This window comes from Bos indicus x Bos taurus, chromosome 12 (assembly GCF_003369695.1).
Source record: "Bos indicus x Bos taurus breed Angus x Brahman F1 hybrid chromosome 12, Bos_hybrid_MaternalHap_v2.0, whole genome shotgun sequence".
NCBI lineage: Eukaryota > Metazoa > Chordata > Mammalia > Artiodactyla > Bovidae > Bos > Bos indicus x Bos taurus.
Window position 1 is genome coordinate 35,628,141 of NC_040087.1, and position 25,656 is coordinate 35,653,796.

The following is a 25,656-nucleotide window of genomic DNA, read 5'->3' on the forward strand; positions in this document are numbered from 1 at the left end:
AACACAAGGAGATAGCACCTCACACTGGTTGGAATTGTTATTGTCAAAAACACTAGAGAGAAGCATTGATGAGGATGTGGAGAAAAGGAAACCCTTGGGCACTATTGGTAGGAATATAAGCTGATGAAGCCACTATGGAGAACAGTATGGAGGTTCCTAAAAAATTAAAAATACAGTTACTGAATGATCTAGCAATTCCACTTCTGGGTATTTATCTGAAGCAAATGAAAACAGTAACTCAAAAAAGTATCTGCACCACTATGTTTGCTGCATCATTACCAACAAGTAAGATATGGAAACAACCTAAGTGTCCATTGATGGATAACTGGATAAAGAAAATGTGATACACAAACACATGTGCACATACACAATGGAATATTACTCAGCCCCCCAAAGGAAATTTTGCCATTATGATCATGGATGGATCTATATGGCATTGTTGTTTAGTCACTAAGTAGTATCCTATTCTTTTGCAATCCTATGAACTGGAGCCCACCGGGCTCCTCTGTCCATGGGATTTCCCAGGCAAGAATACTAGAGTGGGTTACCATTTCCTTCTCCAGGGCATCTTCCTGACCTAGGGATCAAAACTGCATCTCCTGCATTGGCAGGCAGATTCTTTACCACTGCACCACCTGGGAAGCTTAGAGGGCACTATGCACCACCTGGGAAGCTTAGAGGGCACTATGCTGAGCGAAATTAAGCCAGATAGAGAAAGACAAAAACTGCATGATCTCACTTATCTGTGGAATCTAAAAACAAAAACAAGGGAATTCCCTGGCATTTCAGTGGTTAGGATTCAGTGCTGTCACTGCGGAGGGTCTGGGTTCAATACCTGTTGGATGAACTAAGATCCCACTAGCCCCATAGTTGAGTTCAGTCACTCAGTCGTGTCTGACTCTTTGCGACCCCATGGACTGCAGCACGCCAGGCCTCCCTGTCCATCACCAACTCCCAGAGTTTACTCAAATTCATGTCCATTGAGTCGGTGATGCCATCCAACCATCTCATACTCCATCATCCCCTTCTCCTCCTGACTTCAATCTTTCCCAGCATAAGGGTCATTTCCAATAAGTCAGTTCTTCACAACAGGTGGCCAAAGTATTGGAGTTTCAGCTTCAGCATCAGTCTTTCCAATGAATATTCAGGACTGATTTCCTCTAGGATGGACTGGTTGGGTCTCCTTGCTGTCCAAGAGACTCTCAAGAGTCTTCTCCAACACCACAGCTCAAAAGCATCAGTTCTTTGGTGCTCAGCTTTCTTTATTGTCCAACTCTCACATCCATACATGACTACTGGAAAAACCATAGCTTTGACTAGACAGACCTTTGTCGGCAAAGTAATGTCTCTGCTTTTTAATGTGCCGTCTAGGTTGGTCATAACTTTCCTTCCAAGGAGACAATGTCTTTTAATTTCATGGCTACAGTCACCATCTGCAGTGATTTTGGAGCCCCCAAAAATAAAGTCTGTCACTGTTTCCATTGTTTCCCCTTCTATTTGCCATGAAGTGATGGGACCAGATGCCATGATCTTTGTTTTCTGAATGCTGAGTTTTAAGCCAACTTTATCATTCTCCTCTTTCACTTTCATCAAGAGGCTCTTTAGTTCTTCTGCACTTTCTGCCGTAAGGGTGGTGTCATCTACATATCTGAGGTGACAGATATTTCTCTTGGCAATCTTGATTCCAGCTTGTGCTTCAGCCAGTGCAGCATTTCTCATGATGTACTCTGCATATAAGTTAAATAAGCAGGATGACAATATACAGCCTTGATGTACTCCTTTCCTGATTTGGAACCAGTCTGTTGCTCCATGTCCAGTTCTAGCTGTTGCTTCTTGACCTGCATACAGATTTCTCAGGGGGAAGGTCAAGTGGTCTGGAATTCCCATCTCTTGAAGAATTTTCCACAGTTTGTTGTGATTCACACAGTCAAAGGCTTTGGCATAGTCAATAAAGCAGAAATAGATGTTTTTATGGAACTCGCTTGCTTTTTCGACAATCCAGCAGATGTTGGCAATTTGATCTCTGGTTCCTCTGCCTTTTCTAAAACCAGATTGCACATCTGGAAGTTCACGGTTCGTGTATTGCTGAAGCCTGGCTTGGAGAATTTTGAGCATTACTTTGCTAGCGCGTGAGATGAGTGCAACTGTTTGGTAGTTTGAACATTCTAGAATCCGCCTGCAATGCAGGAGACCCTAGTTCAATTCCTGGGTTGGGATAGGCTACCCACTCCAGTATCCTTGGGCTTCCTCTGTGGCTCAGCTGGTAAAGAATCCACCAGCAAAGTGGGAGACCTAGGTTCGATCCCTGGGTTAGGAAGATCCCCCGGAGAAAGGAAAGGCTACCCACTCCAGTATTCTGGCCTGGAGAATTCCATGGACCAAGTCCATGGGGTCGCAAAGAGTAAGACACAACTGAGCGACTTTCACTTTCACTTTGAACATTCTTTGGCATTGCCTTTCTTTGGGATTGGAATGAAACTGACCTTTTCCAGTCCTGTGGCCACTGCTGAGTTTTCCAAATTTGCTGGCATATTGAGTGCAGCACTTTCACAGCATCATCTTTTAGGATTTGAAATAGCTCAACTGGAATTCCATCACCTCCACTAGCTTTGTTTGTAGTGATGCTTCCTAAGGCCAACTTGATTTTGCATTCCAGGATGAACTAAGATCCCACAAACCCATAGTAGAGCCCCCAAAACAAACAAACAAAAAAAAACCTACTGCAGTATAAACAATGAGCATGCTTTAGTTCTTTAGTGCATTCTTTAGTTCTGTACATTCTTTTTTTTTAATTGTTTAAAAAATACAGAATTTACAGAATTCTGTACAGAATTATCTGTACTAGCTTTAGTACAGACGTGTATTTTCAATTCTATTGAGTGTGTGTGTGTATATATATATATATATATATATAGGAATGGAATTGCTGGCAACATTATGTTTAACTTTTGGAGGAGCTGCTAGGCTTTTCCAAAGTGGCTGCACCATTTTACATCCCACCAGCAGTGAATGAAGGTTCCAATTTCTCCATGTCCCAGCCAACACCTGCTACTGGCCCTATTCTGATTAAAGCCACTCTAGCAGGCAAAAAGTGATATCTTTATGGTTTTGATTCAATTTTTGGTTTGATTTCCTTAGTGATTAAAGATGCTGAGCAACCTTTCATATGCTTATTGAAAACTGTAACTTTTTTTCTTTTCAGATGCTTTGCCCATTTTTAAAAATTGGTTTTTTGATCTGATTCATATTGATATTTGACAGAAAACAACAAAATTCTGTAAAGCAATTATCCATTAAAAAAAAAAAAAAAAAGAATTCCTTAGGAGTACCCTGGCAGTCCAGTGGTTAGGACCCCGCACGTTCACTGCCATGGGGCCTCACTCCCTGGTCCCACAAACCAAGTCTTGTGGCACGCAAAAAAAAAAAAAAAAATCCCTATATATTCTTGATATTAGACCTTGTCAGAGAAACGATTAGCAAATATTTTCTCCTATTCTGTGCAAAATCCACAAAAGCAAATATCAATCATATATAAATGTTCATTCCAAAATACCTCCAGAAAGCATTAAGTTATGATAGAAGATATATAAAAAATTTTAACTTACAAGCTCTAGGTCAGGTAATGTGAAACCAATGGTTCGCAAAGGTTAGCGTTTGCCAGAAACCTACGGATTTGTTAAAATCAGATTGCCACTCCCTGCCTTCACCAGTTTCTTATTCACTGGTGGGAGTCATCACCCTCATTCCTTGGAGTGTGGAGTTCTAACAAGTTTCTAATCAGAAAAAAAAAAAAAAGTTTCTAATCAGGTGTTGCTGATGCTAATGTGGTCCACGGAGCACACGTTGAGGACCACTGTGCTCAAGGAGAACCTCCTGATTACAAGCCCCACTTAAGTCAATTTAGTTTACACGTCTGTCAGCAAAACAAGCCGCTTTACAACTGGAGATCCTTTCATCTGAGCTAACCAGACCAAAAAAGTTCATCTATGAGAAACTCGGGCTAAACCGACACGGTGGGAACAAATGCAGAGAGTGCGAGTGGGGAAAGGTGAGGCGCCCAGGTGAGGCGGTCGAGCTCCACCAAGGCCCGGTGCAAAGGCAGCTCCCGGGACGGCGCCTCCTGGACTCAGCGCGGGAAGTCCCCCCGGGGCCCCCGTCCCGACCGGGTCCCCCGGGGTCGGCACCAGACAGCCAGCCGCCCAGAGGTGGGGGCCGACTCCGGCCTGGGGGCGCCCACCTCTGTGAGGGGAGCCCGAGCTCGCGCCTCTCTCACCCGCCGAGCCTTCCCGGGAATTTCAGAACTTCCGGTCACGAACTCGCGGTGAGGGGTTTAGGGCCGCGCGGGGTGGGGGAAGGGCAGAGCCCCCTCCCGTGTCCCACCTCCACGGCCCCCTCAGAGGGCGCCTGGTACCCGCGCCGCCCCTGGGCCCTCCCCTACCTCGCCGCGAGTGGAGGAGGGCGACCGCAAGCGCGGCGGGGCTGGTGCGGCCTTGGCGGGACTCTTCAGAGAGCGGCGCGTCCGCGGCGTTGCCACGCGCGAAACCAAGGAAGCCGCTCCCACAGTGCTCCGCGAGAGGGCGGGACCGAGCCTTTAGAGCAAGAGAGACAGGCCTGGAGGGCGGGGGCGAGGGCCTGAGGGGCGGGGCCTGAGGCGGGGCCTGGATGGCGGGGCGGGGCCGGTCCCGTGGAAGTGGGCAGGAGGAGGGGCCGCACAGAGGCGGTCCTAGCGAGGCGGCGGGGATGGCGGAATCCGGCACAGGGAACCGGAAGGCAAGGAAGCCACAGTCTTCTAGATCCTGATGAACTCAGCCGGAGGCCGGGTCACCGGCGGGTGGTGCTAGTTGCTGTGGAAAGCTCCGGTGGCTGCGGCACTAGCCCGTGGGTCCTGGAAGCGCGTCAGGGCCGCGCTGGCTGTCTGGACTCACCCCCAGCCCCACCCTGCGGTTCTCCTTGCAGAACCAGCTGGAGCCCGGGAGGCTCTTGGGGGCCTCCCGCACCTCGTGGTCCTGTCTTGTGTGTTCCTGCCCTGGACACCTCGGGGGTGGCCTGAGTCAGCCCAAGGCCATAATGCCCATCACCTCAGTGTGATGCTCAGCAAGAGAATGAGGAGTGGACTTAATAACTGGTTCACATCATTAAAGTTTCTCCTACATTTTAAAATAAATCGGCAAGGAGGCGTCTAAAGACACCAGTAATTAGTGACTTTTAAACTTTAAGTTTTAAAGTTTGAATTGTGCTGGAGAAGACTCTTGAGAGTCCATTGGACTGCAAGGAGATGAAACCAGTCAATCCTAAAGGAAATCAACCCTGAATAATCACTGGAAGGACTGATGCTGAAGCTGAAGCTGAAGCTCCAATACTTTGGCCACCTAATGAAAAAAGCCGACTCATTGGAAAAGATCTTGATGCTGGGAAAGATTGAGGGCAAAAGGAGAAGCGGGCAGTGGAGAATGAGATGGTTGGATGGCATCACCGTCTCAATACATGAGTTTGAGCCAACTCCAGGAGATTGTGGAGGACAGAGGAGCCTGGTGTGCTGCAGTCAGTGGGGTCACAAAGAGTCAGACACAACTGACCGACTGAGCAACAACAGACTTCAAGTACATGTGGGGAGACAGTTCTCCATGAGTGTCTTGTTTCTGTTCTGGACCATTGTGATGGTTACTGTAATTTTCAGCTAGACTATGGTACCCAGTTTTTTGTCAAACACCAGTCAAGTTGTTGCTGTGAAGGTGTTTTTTAGGTGTCCTGGCAGTTAGGTCAGTAGACTTTGAATAAAGCAGATTATCCTCCATAATGTGGGTGTGGGTGCCATTGCCTTCTCCGTGTGCCACAGCTAAAGGACCCTAAACGGAGGAAACCTCAGTCTTGTGATGAACTATAGGCCAGCACGGGGCTCAGCGTTTGCCCTGGAGGCAGACATTATCTCTACTGTGCCAGAGAGCCCAACCTGCCTTTTGCACTGGAGGGAGGAAATGATCTGTCTTCCAGTGCATGCGTGTGTGTGTGTGCTCAGTCATGTCCGACTCTTCCCGACCTCATGGGCTCCTCTGTCCATAGGATTGTCCAGGCAAGAATACTGGGATGGGTTGCTATTTACCTCTCCAGGGGATTGTCCCAACCCAGAGAACAAACCTGCATCTCCCTGCATTGTAGGCGGGTCCTTTTTCACTCTGCCACCTGGGAAGCCCTTCCTGTACAAAATTCTTTCAAAATACAGTCTCCATAGAGACTGAGTGGGAGAGAAATGACTTTAAGGAATCCACTCTGAGGTTATGGGAGCAGCTGGAGGCCCAGGGCAGAACTGATGTTGTGGCTGAGTCTGAAGGCAGCTGGAAGCAGGACTCCCACATTCCCTGGAGATGTCAGTCTTTCCTCTTAGGTCTTTCAACTGATTGGACGAGGCCCACCCACCTCGAAGAGTTGGACACGACTGAATGACTTCACTTTCACTTTTCACTTTAATGCATTGGAGAAGGAAATGGCAACCCACTCCAGTGTTCTTGCCTGGAGAATCCCAGGGACAGTGGAGCCTGATGGGCTGCCGTCTATGGGGTTGCACAGAGTCGGACACGACTGAAGCGACTTAGCAGCAGCAGCAGCTGTGACACAAACTCACTGCCTGTGCAGCAGCACTGGGCTACCCCCTTGGGACTCAGGAGGCAAGTGGGCTGAGGGGGCATGAAGTCGAGGCTCTCGCTGGCAGTGAACAGTAAGCTCCTGTCCCTGAGCTGGTGCTTTCTGCCGCAGTCACACACCAGCTAAGCTCATCAGCTGGGAGGCGCTCTTGAGAGTATCTGTGCCTGGCTCAAGCCGCTGCTCATGGCGTGTTTGGTGAATTAATTGCTGAACACTGCAGAGCCCCCAAGTCGCTGTGTTTCCATTTTCATTATGTCTTTAGATCTCCCGACTGTAAATTTCCAGCTCCCTCAATTGTCTTTGTTTTGTTTTAAATCAGAAACAGATTCAAGTTCGTTTCAACTTGGTCACCCTTTAAGCACAATACTGTTACTTGCCAGAGTGTGCAGGATCATCTCTTTCGTTTCAAATGTTGTCATGAAGCTACTATTTATTAAGCACATGCCTACATCGCCAGACAACATGCTAAGGTCACATAACTTGTGTTACTAAAATATAAGCTCCAGAGAGAACAGATTCTCGTGTCTGTCCCCTCCCACCCAGAGGCCAGGTAGCCGTGTCATGCTGCCCAGTTTCCTTAACCCCTGACTCTCCCCACTGCCTCTTCACTCCCATCTTCTCTCGCTGTCACTCCGTCTGTTCTCCACATGATCATCCTGCAGTGAAAATCTGATCACATCGCTCTCTGCTCAGAACCTTCTGGAGCCCTCTGTCCCTCCTGGCCTTGACCTGTGAACAAAGTCTAAGGCCCTTCAGGGGTCAGGACTCAGGATTCTTTGTTGCGGCCAAGAAAAATCAATTGTTGCTAACTGAAGCAGAAAAGGAATTTTTTGGAAAGGTATCAGGTGACTCGGAATTGTCGGAGAAGCTAAGGAGCAAGGTTTGGACAAACAACAGCAGATCAGGCAGTAAGACCCAGCCAAAACCATCCCCCAGAAGTGAGTGGCCAAAGCCGTGACTTGCCCTCACTGTCTGCTCAGGACCTGTGTGGGATTTTCAAGTGTCAAGCTAGGAAAATCCCAGGAAAAGCAGAACAAATTGGCCACCCCACTTAGTCTGCTGCTGTGGGTTCCTGCTGGCTCCGTACCATGAGACCTGCCTTCTTGCGGGTGGATGCGTGGTCACACAGCTGTGCTCTGGGCTCTGGCATGTCCTGCTTTCCCACTGGGCCCTGGTTTCGTTCCAGCCCCTGTGGACCATTTCTAATCATCCTGTCCTTTATTTGCCTCCCTCCTGGGTCAAAGCCCCAGATGAGAACACAAGTTGGCTGTGTTTAAGTCAAATGCTAGGAATTCCTCGGTGGTCCAGTGGTTAAGACTCTGCGCTTCCAATGCAGGAGGCACAGGTTTGATCCCTGGTTAGGGAACTAAGATCCCACAGGCCGCACTGTGTGGCCAAAATATAAATAAGTAAAAATGAGGACACCAGTCAGATTGGATTAAGTCCTGCACTCAGGGCCTCCTTTTAGGCCCTCCTTAATCCCTCCTTAAAGGCCCTGTCTCCAAATACTGTCCCATTCTGGGATCCTGGGGGTGGAGCTTCCACATTTGAATTTGGGGGACAGGATTTGGTCCATAACACCTGGTGTATGTGAGGCCCTGTGGATCTACCAGTATCAGAGCTCATAACAGGTCTTTTTTTTTTTTTAAGATTTATATATTTATTTATTTTTTGGCTGTTCTGGGTCTTCATTGCTGCATGGGATTTCTCTAGCTGAAGCAAGAGGAAGCTACTCTCTAGTTGTGGGGTGCTGGCTTCTCATCGTGGTGGCTTCTCTTGTTGCAGAGCATGGGCTCTAGGTGTGCAGGCTTTAGCAGCTGTGGCACACGGGCGTAGCTGCTTTGCAGCATGTGGGATCCTCCCTGCCCAGGGATCAAACCTGTGACCCTTGCATTGTAAGGTGGATTCCTAACCACTGGACCACCAGGGAAGTCCCTCATAACAGTTTTATAGTTACTGTTTATTCATAAAAGTTTATTTAAGTACACCACTGGGTGTACTTAAATAAAGTACAGGTGTTATCACCACTGGGTTCCCACTCCAGCTTGGCAACACTTAGTTTATCTAATAAGTAATTTATTAGGCACTGTGAAGACCTTTCACCTCTTCTGCCCAGAAAAATACCATGAAATGCAGTGATTGCCTGTTAAATATTTAAAATTATCGTGGCAATTTATTTAACCATAAAAGCTAGAAGCCAATTAGCCTGAAAATGTAAATCGAAATTTTTTTCTCTCATCTTTTAAATAAATAACTGAGACCAAGTCTTTCCTGAGGTTAACAACACGACCAATAAAGCTTATCATCCTTTTTAATACTTATTAAGGGGATAGTCACCACTCAATGTCATGAAAATACAGTCACTGAAGTTCCATGTACTCTTTTAAATCTTTTACTGTTTGTAAGACATATTACTAACCTATATTCCACAGGGCGTTTGACCACGGGTTCTCTTTGGGTTGAAATGTGTAAGAGAAGGATTGAGTAGGCCTAATTTTGCATATTCTGCATTGAATGTCCTATGCTGCCTCCCTCCAGAGCCACATCAGTGAGAGTCATATTTCTTAACATGGAAAGCACTGCTTCTCTAACTGGCACCAGCCAAGGCCGGAGAAGTCAACCTCAGGGCCTTTGGGGAGGATTGTTAGACCCTAAATTCTGGGTGGACGGTTTGTGCTAGGCTCAAAAGATTTCTTACATGGAAGTTACAAATTAACTTGAACCTGCCAATAATTTCAATCTGTTCTAAAATAAATGGACATCGGACTGTGAATTACCCTCTGTCCATTCACACCACAGAAACCAGGCTCATTAACTGGTTGATATCAAGAGGTAATATACAAGGCAGTGTGAGACACTTCAGGTTGTACCTATAACCATCACCTGCCCACAGATGCTTCTTGAATCTGTGTCTCCTAGGTTATAGTCTTCCAGCTTGGCTTAAACAAAACTCTTTTCTATTCCTATTATAAATTGTTTATTGATTATTTTCATCAAAGGGGGGTGTGGTGGAGAAGGAAATGGCAACCTTTTACTGTGCTATTGAATGGTTTGCCTTGGAAATGAACCGAGATCATTCTGTTGTGTTTGAGATTGCATCCAAGTACTGCATTTCGGACTCTTTTGTTGACCATGATGGCTACTCCCATTCTTCTAAGGGATTCCTACCCACAGTAGTAGATATAATGGTCATCTGAGTTAAATTCACCCATTCTAGACCATTTTAGTTCGCTGATTCCTAGGATGTCGACGTTCACTCTTGCCATCTCCTGTTTGACCACTTCCAATTTGCCTTGATTCATGGACCTAACATTCCAGGTTCCTATGCAATATTGCTCTTTACAGCATCAGACCTTGCTTCCATCACCAGTCACATCCACAACTGGGTGTTGTTTTTGCTTTGGCTCCATCCCTTCATTCTTTCTGGAGTTATTTGTCCACTGATCTCCAGTAGCATATTGGGCACCTACCGACCTGGGGAGTTCCTCTTTCAGTGTCCTATCTTTTTGCCTTTTCAAACTGTTCTCAAGGTTCTCAAGGTGAGAATACTGAAGTGGTATAATAATAAGTGGTATAAAAAGAAAATTAGAAGTTAAAAAAATACTCAGATAAAAATATTTACTTGTAAAGGATTGCAGACAGCTTCGATAAAATATTCAGAGGTGCACATTCTTTAACGCACAAAGCTTATTTATCTGAGTTCAAACACATTTAATAATTCACACCCAGTTATACTGAGTATAATAACTGCCAATAACCATGACATTACATAGTTACCTATGTAACTATGGGGCTTCTCAGGTGGTGCTAGTGGTAAGGAACCTGCCAGAATGCAGGAGACATAAGAAATGTGGGTTCAATCCCTGGGTCGGCAAGATCTCCTGAAGGAGAACATGGCAACCCATTCCAGCATTCTTGCCTGGGGAATCCCATGGACAGAGGAGCCTGGTGGGCTACAGTCTGTAGGGTCACAAAGAGTTGGACACAACTGAAGCCACTTACACACACACTCACACATCTAACTATATATATGTGTGTGTATATATATGTATATGTGTGTGTATATAATAACTACATAACTATTGTTAAGGAAAAGTTCCTTAGTATTAATAAATATTTAAATTCAAAAATAAGATTTTTCTTCACATGAATCTCTCACTTTTAAATCAGTAGAGTGCCCTAGATTTAAGGTAACAAATCTGTGTTCAGAATGAAAGGAGATTGTTGATTAACACAGGGGAATGGGGCAGAGAGAAAAAAGAGGAAGTTAAAAAAATACTCAGATAAAAATATTTACTTGCAAAGGATTGCAGACAGCTTCGATAAAATATTCGGAGATGCACATTCTTTCATCTAATGCACAAAGCTTGTTTATCTGAGTTCAAACACATTTAATAATTCACATCCAGTTATACTGAGTATAATAAATGTTCAGACAACATTTATGGATGGAAACTAGTTAAAGGCAAACTGAGGTGCCTCTGATCACTGCCCCCGTGGTCCAGGCTGAGCTTGGAGCAAAGTGGGCCAGGGTAAGGGTCTCTTCAGAAAGCCCTTGCTGGAGCTGCATACACCATGCACCCAAGATGCTCAGGCTTCACCAAGGCCCCGCTCCGAAAGGGCAGCTTGTGCAGCATGTGTGCAAAGTAAATTCCCTTTGCCTTGACTTTCCCTTTCTGCTTGCATAACAGCTTGCTTATAAAAAGCCTTATTCCCTAGTAGAACATGTCGATTTTTTCTACTTGCATGACTCCGTAATTAAGTCAGTTTCATAATAACAGATGGGAATTTAGCTTTCTAGCTCCAAAGTAGGATCAGTGAAGGCTGGAACGTGGCCTGGAGAAAAACCTATAACTTTTTATCCAATCCAAAATAAACACTCATTCTCTTATCCAAAATCACACACACACACACACACACACACACACACAAACACAAGTATGCTCAAATAACGAAAACTCCTTTAGAATATTGTACAAGGGTATTTTTAATGACCTGAAATAGTGAAATTAAGTGCTTTCTATTGTCAGCATAAATATTTTCATTGCTCTGTGTCAGTTGTGTTCAGGGTTTAATAGTAACGTTTGTTCATTCTTTCATTCATTCATTCAAATGTAGGAGAGTCTTGAGAAATAAGGCATTCCTGTAAGATGGAGCAGGATGGGTCAGCAGCATTAAATCAAATATAAAGTTTAGTTCCTTAGTCTCACTGGCTGCATTCAGCAGGTGTGTACTGGAGACACATGTGCAGAACTTTTCCATCATCACAGGAGGACCTGCCCATAGACTCTGTACCTGTACAGGATGCAGAGATCATTAAACTCACCTCACGCACCACCAGGATCAACTGGAATAAACTACAGATGTTTGTAAGCCCAGAACATGGCCTAAAGAATCATCAGTGACCTGGTCAGTAAATTCTGCTAAATACCCATAACAATACAGTACAGAATGTTGAGAAATGAATTACTGTCGCATTGATGCGTGCTCTTCAAAATTCTCCGTGTGAAGAACAAATATCACTTTACAGAAACATCGTTAGTCATCACATTCATTTGGTTCATGTTTTGGGTGAGTTTGTTTAATTCCAGGGGGAAGTGGGAGCGATTGGGGGAAGATGGTTTTGTGTATGTGTGTGTGTGTGTGTGTGTGTGTGTGTGTGTTTTAAGCCATGCAACTTGTGGGATCTTAATTCCCTGACCAGAGATTGAACCAGGACAGGGCAGTGGGAGCTCTGAGTCCAAACCACTGGACGACCAGGTAATTCCCAGGCTTTTGTCTCTTTGAGGTGGCTTGTACATAGAATTGTTGAACTGAGCCAAAACGCAATAGGAATCTCTCTTTTTTATTGCAAATGTGTCTCTATCCAGTAATGCCTTTGGAATGGAGATAAAGGACTTTCTCTAAAACCCCAGTAAAGTCAAGGGTCACTCAGGGTGAGGGTCCTAATTGATTGAGCCCCTTATCTTCAGTTTTCTGAGCCTCCTGCCACCCCCAGAATCCTGAGCCCAGACAAAGATAAAATCCTTGAATGACATCTTCTCTGGGTAAACTCAGAAATCATTTGGAAACAAGTCATAGTGATTATAATGGTTATGAAATCCTACCTTTCTGACAAGGAGTTACAATCTCTCCGGACAGAGCTACTATCAAGCACATGAATTTCCCTAGACAATATTTTACTCCTCACAGCCTCTGTCACATATGATTATACAGGCTGGGCACTGCACAAGGAGGGAACACATCGCATATTGGGTATCACAGATTTGGTGCTTATCAGTTCAGTCAGTTCAGTTCAGTCGTTCAGTCGTGTATGACTCTTTGCGACCACATGAACCACAGCACACCAGGCCTCCCTGTCCATCACCAACTCCCAGAGTCCACCCAAACCCATGTCCATTGAGACGGTGATGCCCCAACCATCTCATCATCTGTCATCCCCTTGTCCTCCTGACTTCAATCTTTCCCAGCATCAGGGTCTTTTCCAATGAGTCACCTCTTCACATCAGGTGGCCAAAGTATTGGAGCTTCAGCTTCAACATCAGTCCTTCCAATGAACACCCAGGACTGATCTCCTTTAGGATGGACTGGTTGGATCTCCTTGCAGTCCAAGGGACTCTCAACAGTCTTCTCCAACACCACAGTTCAAAAGCATCAATTCTTTGGTGCTCAGCTTTCTTTATAGTCCAACTCTCACATCCATATATGACCACTAGAAAACCATAGCCTTGACTAGACCTTTGTTCACAAAGTAATGTCTCTGCTTTTTAATACGCTGTCTAGGAGAAGGAAATGGCAACCCTCTCCAGTGTTATTGCCTGGAGAATCCCAGGGATGGGGAAGCCTGGTGGGCTGCTGTCTATGGGGTCGCACAGAGTCAGACACAACTGAAGGGAATTAGCAGTAGCAGCAACAGCAGGTTGGTCATAACTTTCCTTCCAAGGAGCAAGCATCTTTTAATTTCATGGCTGCAATCACCATCTGCAGTGATTTTGGAGCCCCCAAAAATAAAGTCAGCGACTGTTTCCACTGTTTCCCCATCTATTTGCCATTAAGTGATGGGACCGGATGCCATAATCTTAGTTTTCTGAATGTTGAGCTTTAAGCCAACTCTTTCACTCTCCTCTTTTACTTTCACCAAGAGGCTCTTTAGTTCTTCACTTTCTGCCATAGGGTGGTGTCATCTGCATATCTGAGGTTATTGCTATTTCTCCTGGCAATCTTGATTCCAGCTTGTGCTTCATCCAGCCCAGCATTTCTCATGATGTACTCTGTATATAAGTTAAATAAGCAGGAAATATAATAATAATAAAAATGATTCCCCAGAAGATGGCAATAAACTATCTTGTTCTAAAAAATCAATGTAGCACGACAATTTTAAGCAGATGGGAATATAGTATCCTGAGGAGGAAGTGTCTTTTTCTCACTTACACAAAGGTGTGAAATAGCTCATTACTTGCTCTCAGTTCAGTTCAGCCGCTCAGTCGTGTCCGACTCTTTGCAACCCCGGGAATCGCAGCATGCCAGGCCTCCCTGTCCATCACCAACTCCCGGAGTTCACTCAGACTCATGTCCATCAAGTCAGTGATGCCATCCAGCCATCTCATCTTCTGTCGTCCCCTTCTCCTCCTGCCCCCAATCCCTTCCAGCATCAGAGTCTTTTCCAATGAGTCACCTCTTCTCATGAGGTGGCCAAAGTACTGGAGTTTCAGCTTTAGCATCATTCCTTCCAAAGAAATCCCGGGGCTGATCTCCTTTAGGATGGACTGGTTGGATCTCCTTGCAGTCCAAGGGACTCTCAAGAGTCTTCTCCAACACCACAGTTCAAAAGCATCAATTCTTCGGCGCTCAGCCTTCTTCACAGTCCAACTCTCACATCCATACATGACCACAGGAAAAACAATAGCCTTGACTAGACGGACCTTTGTTGGCAAAGTAATGTCTCTGCTTTTGAACATGCTATCTAGGTTGGACATAACTTTCCTTCCAAGGATTAAGCGTCTTTTAATTTCATGGCTGCAATCACCATCTGCAGTGATTTTGGAGCCCCCAGAAATAAAGTCTGACACTATTTCCACTGTTTTCCCATCTATTTCCCATGAAGTGATGGGACCAGATGCCATGATATTTGTTTTCTGAATGTTGAGCTTTGAGCCAACTTTTTCACTCTCCACTTTCACTTTCATCAAGAGGCTTTTGAGTTCCTCTTCACTTTCTGCCATAAGGGTGGTGTCATCTGCATATCTGAGTTATTGATATTTCTCCCAGCAATCTTGATTCCAGCTTGTGCTTCTTCCAGTCCAGCGTTTCTCATGATGTACTCTGCATATAAGTTAAATAAGCAGGGTGACAATATACAGCCTTGACGTACTCCTTTTCCTATTTGGAACCAGTCTTTTGTTCCATGTCCAGTTCTAACTGTTGCTTCCTGACCTGCATACAGATTTCTCAAGAGGCAGATCAGGTGGTCTGGTATTCCCATCTCTTTCAGAATTTCCCACAGTTTATTGTGATCCACACAGTCAAAGGCTTTGGCATAGTCAATAAAGCAGAAATAGATGTTTTTCTGGAACTCTCTTGCTTTTTCCATGATCCAGCAGATGTTGGCAATTTGATCTCTGGTTCCTCTGCCTTTTCTAAAACCAACTTGAACATCAGGAAGTTCACGGTTCACGTATTGCTGAAGCCTGGCTTGGAGAATTTTGAGCATTACTTTACTAGTGTGTGAGATGAGTGCAATTGTGCAGTAGTTTGAGCATTCTTTGGCATTGCCTTTCTTTGGGATCGGAATGAAATCTAACCTTTTCCAGTCCTGTGGCCACTGCTGAGTTTTCCAAATTTGCTGACATATTGAGTGCAGCACTTTCACAGCATCATCTTTCAGGATGTGAAATAGCTCAAGGTCCTGTATAAAGTCAGCCCTCTATTATTGGTGAAAATGAACTAATGCAGCTTAATAGGTGGAGAAAAGGAAAAAGAATTATCTAGGGTATATTTTGAAATTCTAGCTTCTAAAATGTCGACTCCTTGTTAAGATAACAGTTTCAATATATTACACGTGCTATATAGTATGGATAATATAGCATAGTTTAAGCTTTCCTAGGCCTCATGGGACCATGGGTATAAATGTGATTTATGGAAATAGGAATCTTTAATTTTGAGGTACTTTTTTTTGCAAGGATCTTGCAATTCCTTTGGATGTTCCTGGAGACTGTTCCTGAGGTTATAAATTCAGAGTTGAAATTCAAATTTCAAATCTTTTGAGAAACACTATTCAATCTTAGGATAAATATAAAACTCAGGGCACCTTAACTGGAAAGAAAAGTTCTGATCCAAGATTCTCAGTATCTCCCTCAGCCTCTGGGAGTCCTGGGCGCTCTGTTGGGGTGAGGGTAGAATGACTTCCCAGCTCTGCAAGGAGGCTCCAAGGGCCATGGGGAAAGTACACAGCAGACCTGCCATGGAGAACTGTGTGGACACACGTCAGCCGACACTGCCCGTGTTTTAAAAGGCATTACATCAATGAATACAGTAACCACCTTCAGAGTGAGCTCTTATCGTGCCCATTCTGGGGCACTGGGGAAGAAACTAAGTTTTGGACTTCCCTGGTGGTCCAGTGGTCTGAACATAGGACTCCATGTTCTCACTGCCGAGGGCACAGGTTCAATCCCTGGTCAGGGAAGCAATATCCCACAAGCCACACAGTGTGGCAAAAAAGAAAACGAAATTAAGTTTTGAGGAATGAATGAACTGGTCCAGATCACACAGTATGGAATGGAGAATCTGAGACGGAAGCCCTTGCAGGCCAACTCTGGAGCCCCAACAGCTGACTGTGAGCCTTTCTGATGCTGACCTGTAACTGTGGTCTTCATAGCAAGATGTTACGTTGGGAATTACAGTCAGTACTCTAAGACATCAGATTTTTAAAGGTGAATTGCTAACTAACCCTAATCCTCACCACAGATCACTTTTTCCAGAGTAAGCTGTCAGGAGAGTTTAGATCTTTGGTTCCCTAACTAACCTTGGGGTAAAGGATGGGAGCTGGACTCAAAGGAGGCGGAGGAGGGATGGTGGGGGTGGGGGTGAGAAGCCATTTGTGCTCTTCTACCTGCCACGAGGACTGTGGGTGGACAGAGGGAAAAGTGGACAGAAAGAGACCACTCAGAGAACTGAGAGTTGGGAGATAGAGGAAGAGTATTTGACTCCTTTTGAACTGTGGTATTGGAGAAGACTCTTGAGAGTCCCTTGGACTGCAAGGAGATCCAACCAGTCCATCCTAAAGGAGATCAGTCCTGGGTGTTCATTGGAAGGACTGATGTTGAAGCTGAAACTCCAATACTTTGGCCACCTGATGTGAAGAGGTGACTCATTGGAAAAGACCCTGATGCTGAGAAAGATTGAAGTCAGGAGGAGAAGGGGATGACAGAGGGTGAGATGGTTGGATGGCATCACCGACATGATGGACATGAGTTTGAGTAAACTCTGGGAGTTGGTGATGGACAGGGAGGCCTGGCATGCTGCAGTCCATGGGTCACAAAGAGTTGGACACGATTGAGTGACTGAACTGAACTGAACTGATTTGACTCTTTCTGGGGAATCTAAGGAGCTAGGAAAAAGTCACGGATTGAATAGAAGCCAGGAGATGGCTGTTACGTTGGAGTCCAATGTGGCCCAAGTTGGGGAGATAGGGTGCTCCGTGGCTGCGGAGCAGGAGGACCCCCTAGGAGCAGTGGGGCTCCCCCCATCCCCCAGGCCCATCTGCCCTCCCTGTATTACTGAAGGCAAGTGAGGCCAAACAATTCCACATGGCTGGAGCTTGTAGCAGACAAGGTTCATTATGGGGCAAAGCAAGGAGAAGGTGGTGGTGACGGGGGCTAACTACGGAGCCTGCATGCCACAACCAGAGAGTGTGTGCCTTGCAACAAAGATCCCGCATGACACAACTAAGACCTGACACAGCCAAATAAATAAATACATATTAAAAAGAAAAAAGAGTATGTGCTTAGTAAGGAGAAAAAGAGATATGGTTCTTAACCTTAAGTCTACAATTTAATTGAAGACTAAACATTAAGCTGACCTGAACACAGTGGCTCTTATGATAGAAACTTGAGTGAATGAATGACTCAGTGGACCAAAAGGTGCTTGCAGTAAGTTCAGATGCTTTAGGAAAAGGGCAGTCACCCATCACCCGGTCGAGTAGTCACAGCTTCAGAGAGGAAGTGGGGCTTGGGCTATTTAAAAGAAGACAAATTTTCAGGTAATTTGTGGTGAAGGCAGCATAGGAGCTGGGGCTTCATTATAAATCCAAAGAGCTATGTGAGGGGTTCCCTGGTGGCTCAGCTGGTAAAGAATCTGCCTGCGATGCAGGAGACATGGGTTGGATCCCTGGGTGGGGAAGATCCCTTGGAGAAGGAAATGGAAACCCACTCTAGTCTTCTGTATTCTCCATTCCAGTATGGAGAATCCCATGGACAGAGGAGCCTGGTGGGCTACAGTCCATAGGGTCACAAAGAGGCGGACAGGACTGAGCAACTAAGCCCCCACGCATAGTTATTTCAACATTTAAAGCCTTATCTTGAGGACATCTTTGCTGTTTCACTTTTTTCTTAAGTGAGTTGAATGCCTTTTCAAATGCTGACCCATACCTTGTGAAATTGCTCTGGCTCTGACATTCCTCTTTCCGTTTGGGCTGGGGAAGACAGAGGAAGGGCCCTGCCGGTCAGGGTCACGCGTTTCCGCTGGAGCGCTGCCTTGACCTGGATGGCTGGCGTTGCCCCCTCTGGTGCTGCGCGGACAGCGTGGTCACAGGCACGTGCGGCCAGTTCCTCCGCTCTGTTTCCGAAAAGAGCCCGGGGCGGCGCGGGGACACTTCCTCCTCCTGGAAGATAGACCAGCTCGGCCTCTGGGAGGGGGGTCCAGGCCTTCCAGTGTGGCAGACACCCTCTCCCGCCCCCCAGCCCTCCTGTCTGCCGTCCCAGGGCTCCCCGGCCTCCGCCTCCTCTGTGGAGAAAGGCGGGTCTTCCTCGAAACCAACGACAGTGTGAACCCAGCAGTGGGGCCTGAGCTCGTGCGCCCGGACGTGGTGCTAAGACTTCACACGGGAAAGGAATTCCAGGGGTAAATTTGGGGGTTCCTTTAGCGGTCGCGCCTTGTCCTGGTCTGGAGGTGTTCCCCTCCTTGTGCACGGACTTTGGGGGTTCAGTAGGGAACTGACCAAAACAAAGTGAGTCACTACAGTCCGAAGGGGTAGCTCTCCCACCGGGCTCCCATCCACGTGACGCTCCCGGCACCTCCTCCGTGCACGCTCCGGGGAGAGGGAGGAGAGTGCTCCCCACGCTCGATGGTCTCAGCCGCTGCCCCCACCCCGCCCAGTCCTGAGCTCCCCGCCCGCCCCGCCCACAGCCCCGCAGGCCCTTCGGCCCCGCAGCCCCGCCCGGAGCCCTGCGCGCCCGCGGGGCGTGGAGAGGTGGAGGCTCCGCCCGCGCCCCACCCACGGGCCAGGCCCCGGGGCCCTGTCGCGGCCGCGGGGCGGGCGGAGCCAGTGCCCGGGTGGCGCGCGCCGCAGCTGTCTCCTTGGGCACCGCGCGGCCCATGGCGTCCCCAGGGTCCTCGGCGCCCGGCGGGGTGGCGGTGGTCGGCAGGTGAGGGCTCGAACCAGCGTGCCCGGGAGGGTAGCAGGTGGGCGCGGTCGTCATCGCCCGGGGGGTTGGCGGCGCGGCTCCGATGACCCCAGCGCTCCTCCCCAGGACTGGGCCGGCCCGGGCTACGGCGCGGGGCGCAGCTCTGTTCGGGCCCCGCGGCACCCGGTTGCTGCGCGATGCGGTTGCGGGCGGAGTTGGGTGATGCGGGCCGGGCGGGGACGGTGGCAGTGGGCGCTACGAGCGGACGCAGGGCTGTCGGGCCGCGGATCCGCACAGGTGTGTTTTCTCCTTTCCCGTCCGAGGGATGGGCGCGCAGAGGAGAGGCGGGGCCGCGATCTGGGTCAGGCGGGCGCGGGCGCGGCGGGAGGGTCTCGTGTGCTCGGGCCTGAGGCTGTCGCTGGGCGACCCCGCCTGGCCGGGGAGGGGTGGGGACCCACTGCGCGATTCGGATCCAGATTCACGCCTCCTGCATGGCGAGGGCGCCCTATCCTCAGGGCATCCGGGTTCTCTGGGACTTGGGTGTCGGTTAGCCTCTCAAGTCCCATCCACGGTTTCTGGTTGGTGCTCCATCCTCTTTTAAAACTCCTGCAGTTTTCATTTTTTAAAGAAGGCGTCCACGTGCACCTTTCCGTTGGTAAGCTGGCATAGCGAACTACCCACTGGTCGGTACTTCTTGTTGGTCATCAGGCACACCTTCTGGGAGGTTCAGTGTCGGGTTGCACTGCCAAGGGGCTGGCCTGCCTGACCAGTCACAGCGCGTCCCAAGAATAAGTCTTGTCCGGGCCCCTCCCTGAAGCCCCTTCGAGGAAGGGGTCAGGGTGCTTTCTGTCAGCTTCCCTTGCAGGGAGCAGTGGTCTTACCTGTGCCCGTGTACTTTCCAGGCACGAGGGCTACTGGCTGCCTCCTGAAGGGATATAAAATATAGAAGAAAGTGCACTTTGTTTTGGGCGTGGTGACCTTGCTTGCTTTGCAGCCTTTGTCACGGTCAAGTGTGTATCAACCACAGGCTGAGACTGGCCTGCTTGCTGGCACCCAGCAGTGTTCAGTGGAGTCTAGAGTTGACTGTACAGGGGACCCTTGGACCACTGGCAGGTGGAGGGCAGCCACCTGTCCATTCCCACCAGAGAAGCTAGGGTAATTTACTGTCGGTTCCTCTGCATCAGTGGTACCCAACTGCAGATCCCAAGTTTTGTAGGATTTACCATTTTAAAAAGCCTGCTTCTAGGTGGGCCCTGGGAGTCCAGCTCCTGTTGTTCAGGGTCCACTCTGCCCTTCTCCAGCTCTGATTGTTGTGCAAAGGAGCCCTGCTCTGGGAGTCAGTTTATTTCCAATTCCCCGGGGGAGGCTGACAAGGAATTAAGTTGATTGACTGCAAGAAATTGCAGAAAGTGAAGAGGAATTAAAGATCCTCTTAATGAAAGTGAAAGGAGAGTGAAAAAGTTAGCTTAAAACTCAACATTCAAAAAACTAAAATCATGGCATCTGGTCCCATTACTTCATGGGAAATAGATGGGTTAACAGTGGAAACAGTGATGGACGTTAATTTTTTTGGTCTCCAAAATCACTGCAGATGGTGACTGCAGCCATGAAATTAAAAACGCTTTCTCCTTGGAAGAAAAGCTATGACCAACCTAGACAGCATATTAAAAAGCAGAGACATTACTTTGCCAACAAAGGTCCATCTAGCCAAGGCTATGGTTTTTCCAGTAGTCGTGCATGGATGTGAGAGTTGGACTGTGAAGAAAGCTGAGCGCCAAAGAATTGATGCTTTTGAACTGTGGTGTTGGAGAAGACTCTTGAGAGTCCCCTGGACTGCAAGGAGATCCAACCAGTCCGTCCGAAAGGAAATCAGTCCTGAATATTCATTGGAAGGACTGATGTTGAAGCTGAAACTCCAATACTTTGGCCACCTGATGCAGAGAATTGACTCATTTGAAAAGACCCTGATCCTGGGAAAGATTGAAGGCACAAGGAGAAGGGGCCGACAGAGGATGAGATGGTTGGATGGCATCACCGACTCGATGGACATGAGTTTGAGTAAGCCCTTGGAGTTGGTGATGGACGGGGAGGCCTGGCATGGTGCAGTCCCTAGGGTGGCAAAGACTCGGACATGACTGAGTGACTGAACTGACTGACTGAACCTCTCACACCTTTAACACCTCAGGAAGCAGCCATCTCCACTTCTGGGGTGGCCCTGCTTCCCTTCCCTTCTCCCTCCCCCCTCCCTCTCCCCTCCTGTCCCCTCTGTCCCCTTTCTGTCTCCTGTCTCCCCTCCTGTACCTCTTGTCTTTCTCTCTCTCAACCCTATAGGTGACTTGGAAGTGTGAATTAACTGCTAAAACCTGATAACGTTTTTGTATTTCATTCTTGGGTTTCAACAAAATACAGGGGCCCGGGTTCCACCCTTGGTCAGGGAACCGGATCCTGCACGCCTCAACTAATACCTGGTGCAGTCAAATACATAATGAAATATATAGATATATATAATAGCATCCCCTTGTGGGATTGTTTTCAGATTAATAGAGGTAAGATGTGTACAGTTTTAACATCATCATCTTGAGTGCTGGTGGTGGTAGGAAAAACTGAGGAGGCGGGGGAGATGCTGTCTCTTTTCTCTAGGTCCAGAACTCCGCCAACACTGATCAGTTGGGGGTCCCCGGTGTGTGGACGCCCTGCCCCTCCCTGCTTCCCCCCGGGTCTGAAGGGCACTGCAGTGAGGACCCAGGACCTCTTGTGTGGAAGCAACATTTTTTTTTGGAAGCAACATTTTAAGTGGATATCTGCTGTCAAAACATGGAGTTGTAAGCCATCAGGTGTTTCAGTAACAGGACGCTGTGTGCTCTGACACTGGGCTGGCACGGAGTGGCTCCACTTTCCAGCTGACCTGCGCCTCTGCCTTCTTTCCCTGCAGCGGGCTCATCGGGCGGAGCTGGGCCATGCTGTTCGCCAGCGCGGGCTTCAGGGTCAAACTGTTTGACATCGAGCCTCGGCAGGTGACCGACGCACTGGTCAGCCTCAGGTGAGTCCCCTGAGCATGCGGAGGCCCTGCGGCCTCAACCCGTCTGTTCGAGCCCTCGAGGCTGGGGTCCTCCTTCTCCTGTGGGGTCGTAGCCTCGGAGCCGGTGAAGCCAGGCTGAGTGAGACGTGGATCCACCCCACAGCAGGGGCTCAGACTGTGAGGACAGACTTCCGGGGGTAGAGATGTGCGAGGGGGCTGGAGGAATCCAGTGTAGACCCTCGACTTGCGGCCCGAGTGAGTGAGCTGGTGAATGGTTCTGTGCCACATGCCCAGGAGCTGCACCTCCCCTGCGGGCACAGAGGTCCTGAGGTCCTCAGGTGTGTTCTTACCTGTTGCTCTGTATGGCAGGACTGGGATTAACTGGGATAAGTGTTGTCTGAGGTGTGAGAGTGTGCCTACTTAGCAGATGCTGAGCGTTGAGCTCACAGAGGGTGGCGTTTTAGGGACCACCTCAGGAACAAAAAGAATAAGAACCAAAGGAAAAAGGCTGAGACTGGGAGACCAAAGACAGAAGGACAAACTAATTCACAGGTTGCCCCTGCTATGATGCCATCTCTGATCATCTCAGGCCTTGTCAGGTAGTTACTCTCCTGGTTGGGGGCATAGCTGTGCGCATTGATTTGAATGTGCATTTTGTGTAACAGAAGATGCTGTATATCATTGGCTCTTTGAGAAGACAAATGTATAGTGCATGATGTCAGGCTCTAGGCCTTGAGAAATTACATACCTTAGGCCAACTTTGTTGTGTAGCAGATAAGAACCCAAAACCCGGAGAAGTAAAGTTGCTTCTTACTAGAGTAGCAGGTAGCTGGTGGCTAGGTGAAACAGCTTTCAAATTGTGATGCTGGAAACTTCTGAAAGTGCCTCGGACAGCAAGGAGATCAAACCTGTCAATCCTAAAGGAAATCAGTCCTGAATATTCACTGGAAGGATTGATGCTGAAGCTGAAGCTCCAATATGTTGGCCATCTGATGTGAAGAGCCAACTCACTGGAAAGACGCTGATGCCGGGAAAGATTGAAGGCAGGAGGAGAAGGGGACAACAGAGGATGAGATGGTTGGATGGCATCACCAACACAATGGACAGGAGTTTGAGCAAACTCTGGGAGATCGTCAAGGACAGGGAAGCCTGATGTGCTGCAGTCCATGGGGTCGTGAAGAGTCAGACACAACTAACTGAGTGACTGAACAAGAACCGATGAAACATCAATTGAAAGAAACAAAAAGCAAAAAATGAAACAACCACCATAAAGCTAAACACTCCCCAATGCTTTGTTCTGTGCCATTAGGGAAGGAGGGGGACTTGGCGCACAGATCTCTGTTTCCAGGCACGTGCCACTCACCAGGGACATGTGGATGAACAAGACAGAGCTAGTCCTACACATCAGGACAAGTTCAGCCTGGTGATCTTACCGTATGAATTCTCATAGTGACCCCCACAAGGCAAGACCTCATGTGGCTGCAAAGCCTAAAATACTACAATGTGGCTCTTTACAAAAGATTCTCAACCCACATGTTTAAAAGTTGAGATTCTGGTCTCCACTCCTGATGTGTGGGCTTTCCCAAACCAAGCTGTTCTCTGACCCCAGTGTGTGTCCTGCAACTCAGCTCAGCCCTGAGACAGCGTCATGTCCGGCAGGTAGGGGTCTCCATCCCACAGGGTTGCCCCACCCCTCACACTTCAGATTCCAGCTCAGTCCAGTTGTCATCTGTGCTCCCAACCTACTGGCTGTGGTTCCTACCATCCCTTCTTGGGTTTGCTTTACTGGCTAGAGTGGCTCCCAGGCTCAGGAGACCAATTCCCCAGTGGATTACTGGTTTTTTACAAATGGAATTAGGGCTACTGCAAACAAGCAACTCAAGCTTGGGACTTGAACCCATGGTCTTTTAACTGAGATCACACACCTGGTTTCGAGACTTAAGAAGCTCATGTTCTTTATGTCTCCTTGAGAATTCAGTGAGAGACAAAGCAATAGGGAATTGGATTTATTTAGAGAGAAACACACTTCACAGACAGAGTGCAGGCCATCTCAGAAGGCGAGAGCCACCCCAGGGTAGAGCGTTGTTAGCTTTCATGTGCTCAGTCGTGTCCGACTCTTTGCAACCCCACGGCCTGTAGCCCGCCAGGCTCCTCTGTCTGTGGAATTCTCTAGGCAAGAATACTGGAGCCCATTGCCATTTCCTTCTCTAGGGGATCTTCTGGACCCAAGGATCAAACTCTGGTCTCCTGCATTGCAGGCAGATTCTTTACTACTGCAACACCTTACTTATTTAATAGGGGTGGGTAATTTCATAGGCTAATGAGTGGGAGGAGTATTCCAGCTCTTTTGGGGAAGGAATGGGGACTGTCATGGTGCCTGGGGGTGTGTCACTTAGCATGCTGATGTGTTAGAGTGATTGCCTGCAATGTGGGAGACCCGGGTTTGATCCCTGGGTTGGGAAGATCCCCTGGAGAAGGGAAAGGCTACCCACTCCAGTATTCTGGCCAGGAGAATTCCATGGACTGTATAGTCCATGGGGTTGCAAAGACGCAGACACAACTGAGTGACTGACTTTCACACACTAAGGCTCAAGGTCTAGTGGAAGTCAACTTCCCTGCCATCTTAGGTTCTTATCTGTTTATGTCGTGTCCTCGGGCTGTGTCATTGTTTTAAAGGTTGTGCCCTTCCCTCCTGTTTCACTTCCAATCAACAGCAGGATGAAGAAATACACAGGAGACATGTGGGAGGCAGGGAGCTTTCCTGCCCTCTGGTGTCCCCCCTCCCTGAATATCCACCTGTTCAACCTGGAGGCTCTCTGAACTCCCTCTTTGGGTTTTTTGGTGGCTCTGACACTTAGACACTGTTGATTAAATAACTGGTGATTGTACTCAGCCTCCAGCTCCTCTCCCTCTCCTGAGGTCAGGGGCAGGACTTCAAGTGCTGGCCCTGAAATTACTGGGTTGGTGATACAAGCAACCAGCCCTGTCCTGAGGTGCTTTCAAAAGTCACCTCATTAACATAACAAAAGACACTCCCCTGCACAGGATATTCCAAGGAGTTTTAGGAGCTCTGTGTCAGCTCTTTGAACACCAGTGCAAAGATGTATGTCACAGCATCACAATAGTAATAGATACGAAGATGAAAATATTAATATTAACACATTTTGTGGTAGTTTATCCCTATTGTTTAGTCACTAAGTTGTGTCCGACCCTGGGACCCCATGGACTGTAGCTCGCCTGTCCATGGGATTCTCCAGGCACGAACACTGGAGTGGGTTGCCACTTCTTTCTCTAGGGGATCTTCCTGAGCCAGGGATCAAAACCACATGTCTTGCATTACTGCTGAGCCACCAGGTTTATCACTGTAGACGTGGAGAA

At 47.9% G+C, this 25,656-nt stretch overlaps 3 protein-coding genes across 6 annotated transcripts in view; 1 reads left to right on the forward strand and 2 right to left on the reverse strand.

The window, feature by feature from the left end:
• The window catches only part of IFT88 (intraflagellar transport 88), a 61,265-nt gene extending 56,696 nt beyond the window's left edge, over positions 1-4,569 (reverse strand). For 2 of the 4 annotated variants that reach the window (XM_027557610.1, XM_027557609.1), the window contains exon 1: positions 4,439-4,547. The gene's annotated coding sequence lies outside the window, so the exon portion shown is untranslated. Of the gene's footprint in view, positions 1-3,605; positions 3,774-4,438 lie in introns of all 4 variants that reach the window. The other 2 variants (XM_027557608.1, XM_027557611.1) reach the window with 2 other exon arrangements.
• Positions 4,570-11,608: 7,039 nt separating this feature from the next.
• On the reverse strand, positions 11,609-19,232 carry LOC113902099 (translation initiation factor IF-2-like). The gene is made up of 2 exons (XM_027557071.1): positions 18,285-19,232; positions 11,609-11,934 (listed from the first exon to the last, which is right to left on the reverse strand). Exons 1-2 carry the CDS (start codon positions 19,230-19,232, stop codon positions 11,740-11,742), a joined length of 1,143 nt encoding a protein of 380 aa, XP_027412872.1. The 3' UTR covers positions 11,609-11,739.
• Positions 19,165-25,656, forward strand: part of CRYL1 (crystallin lambda 1) — a 56,442-nt gene continuing 49,950 nt past the window's right edge. The window contains exons 1-2 of the mRNA XM_027557619.1: positions 19,165-19,280; positions 22,192-22,299. Of these exons, the coding sequence (XP_027413420.1) occupies positions 19,231-19,280; positions 22,192-22,299 (158 nt within the window). The 5' untranslated portion in view covers positions 19,165-19,230. The remainder of the gene's footprint in view (positions 19,281-22,191; positions 22,300-25,656) is intronic.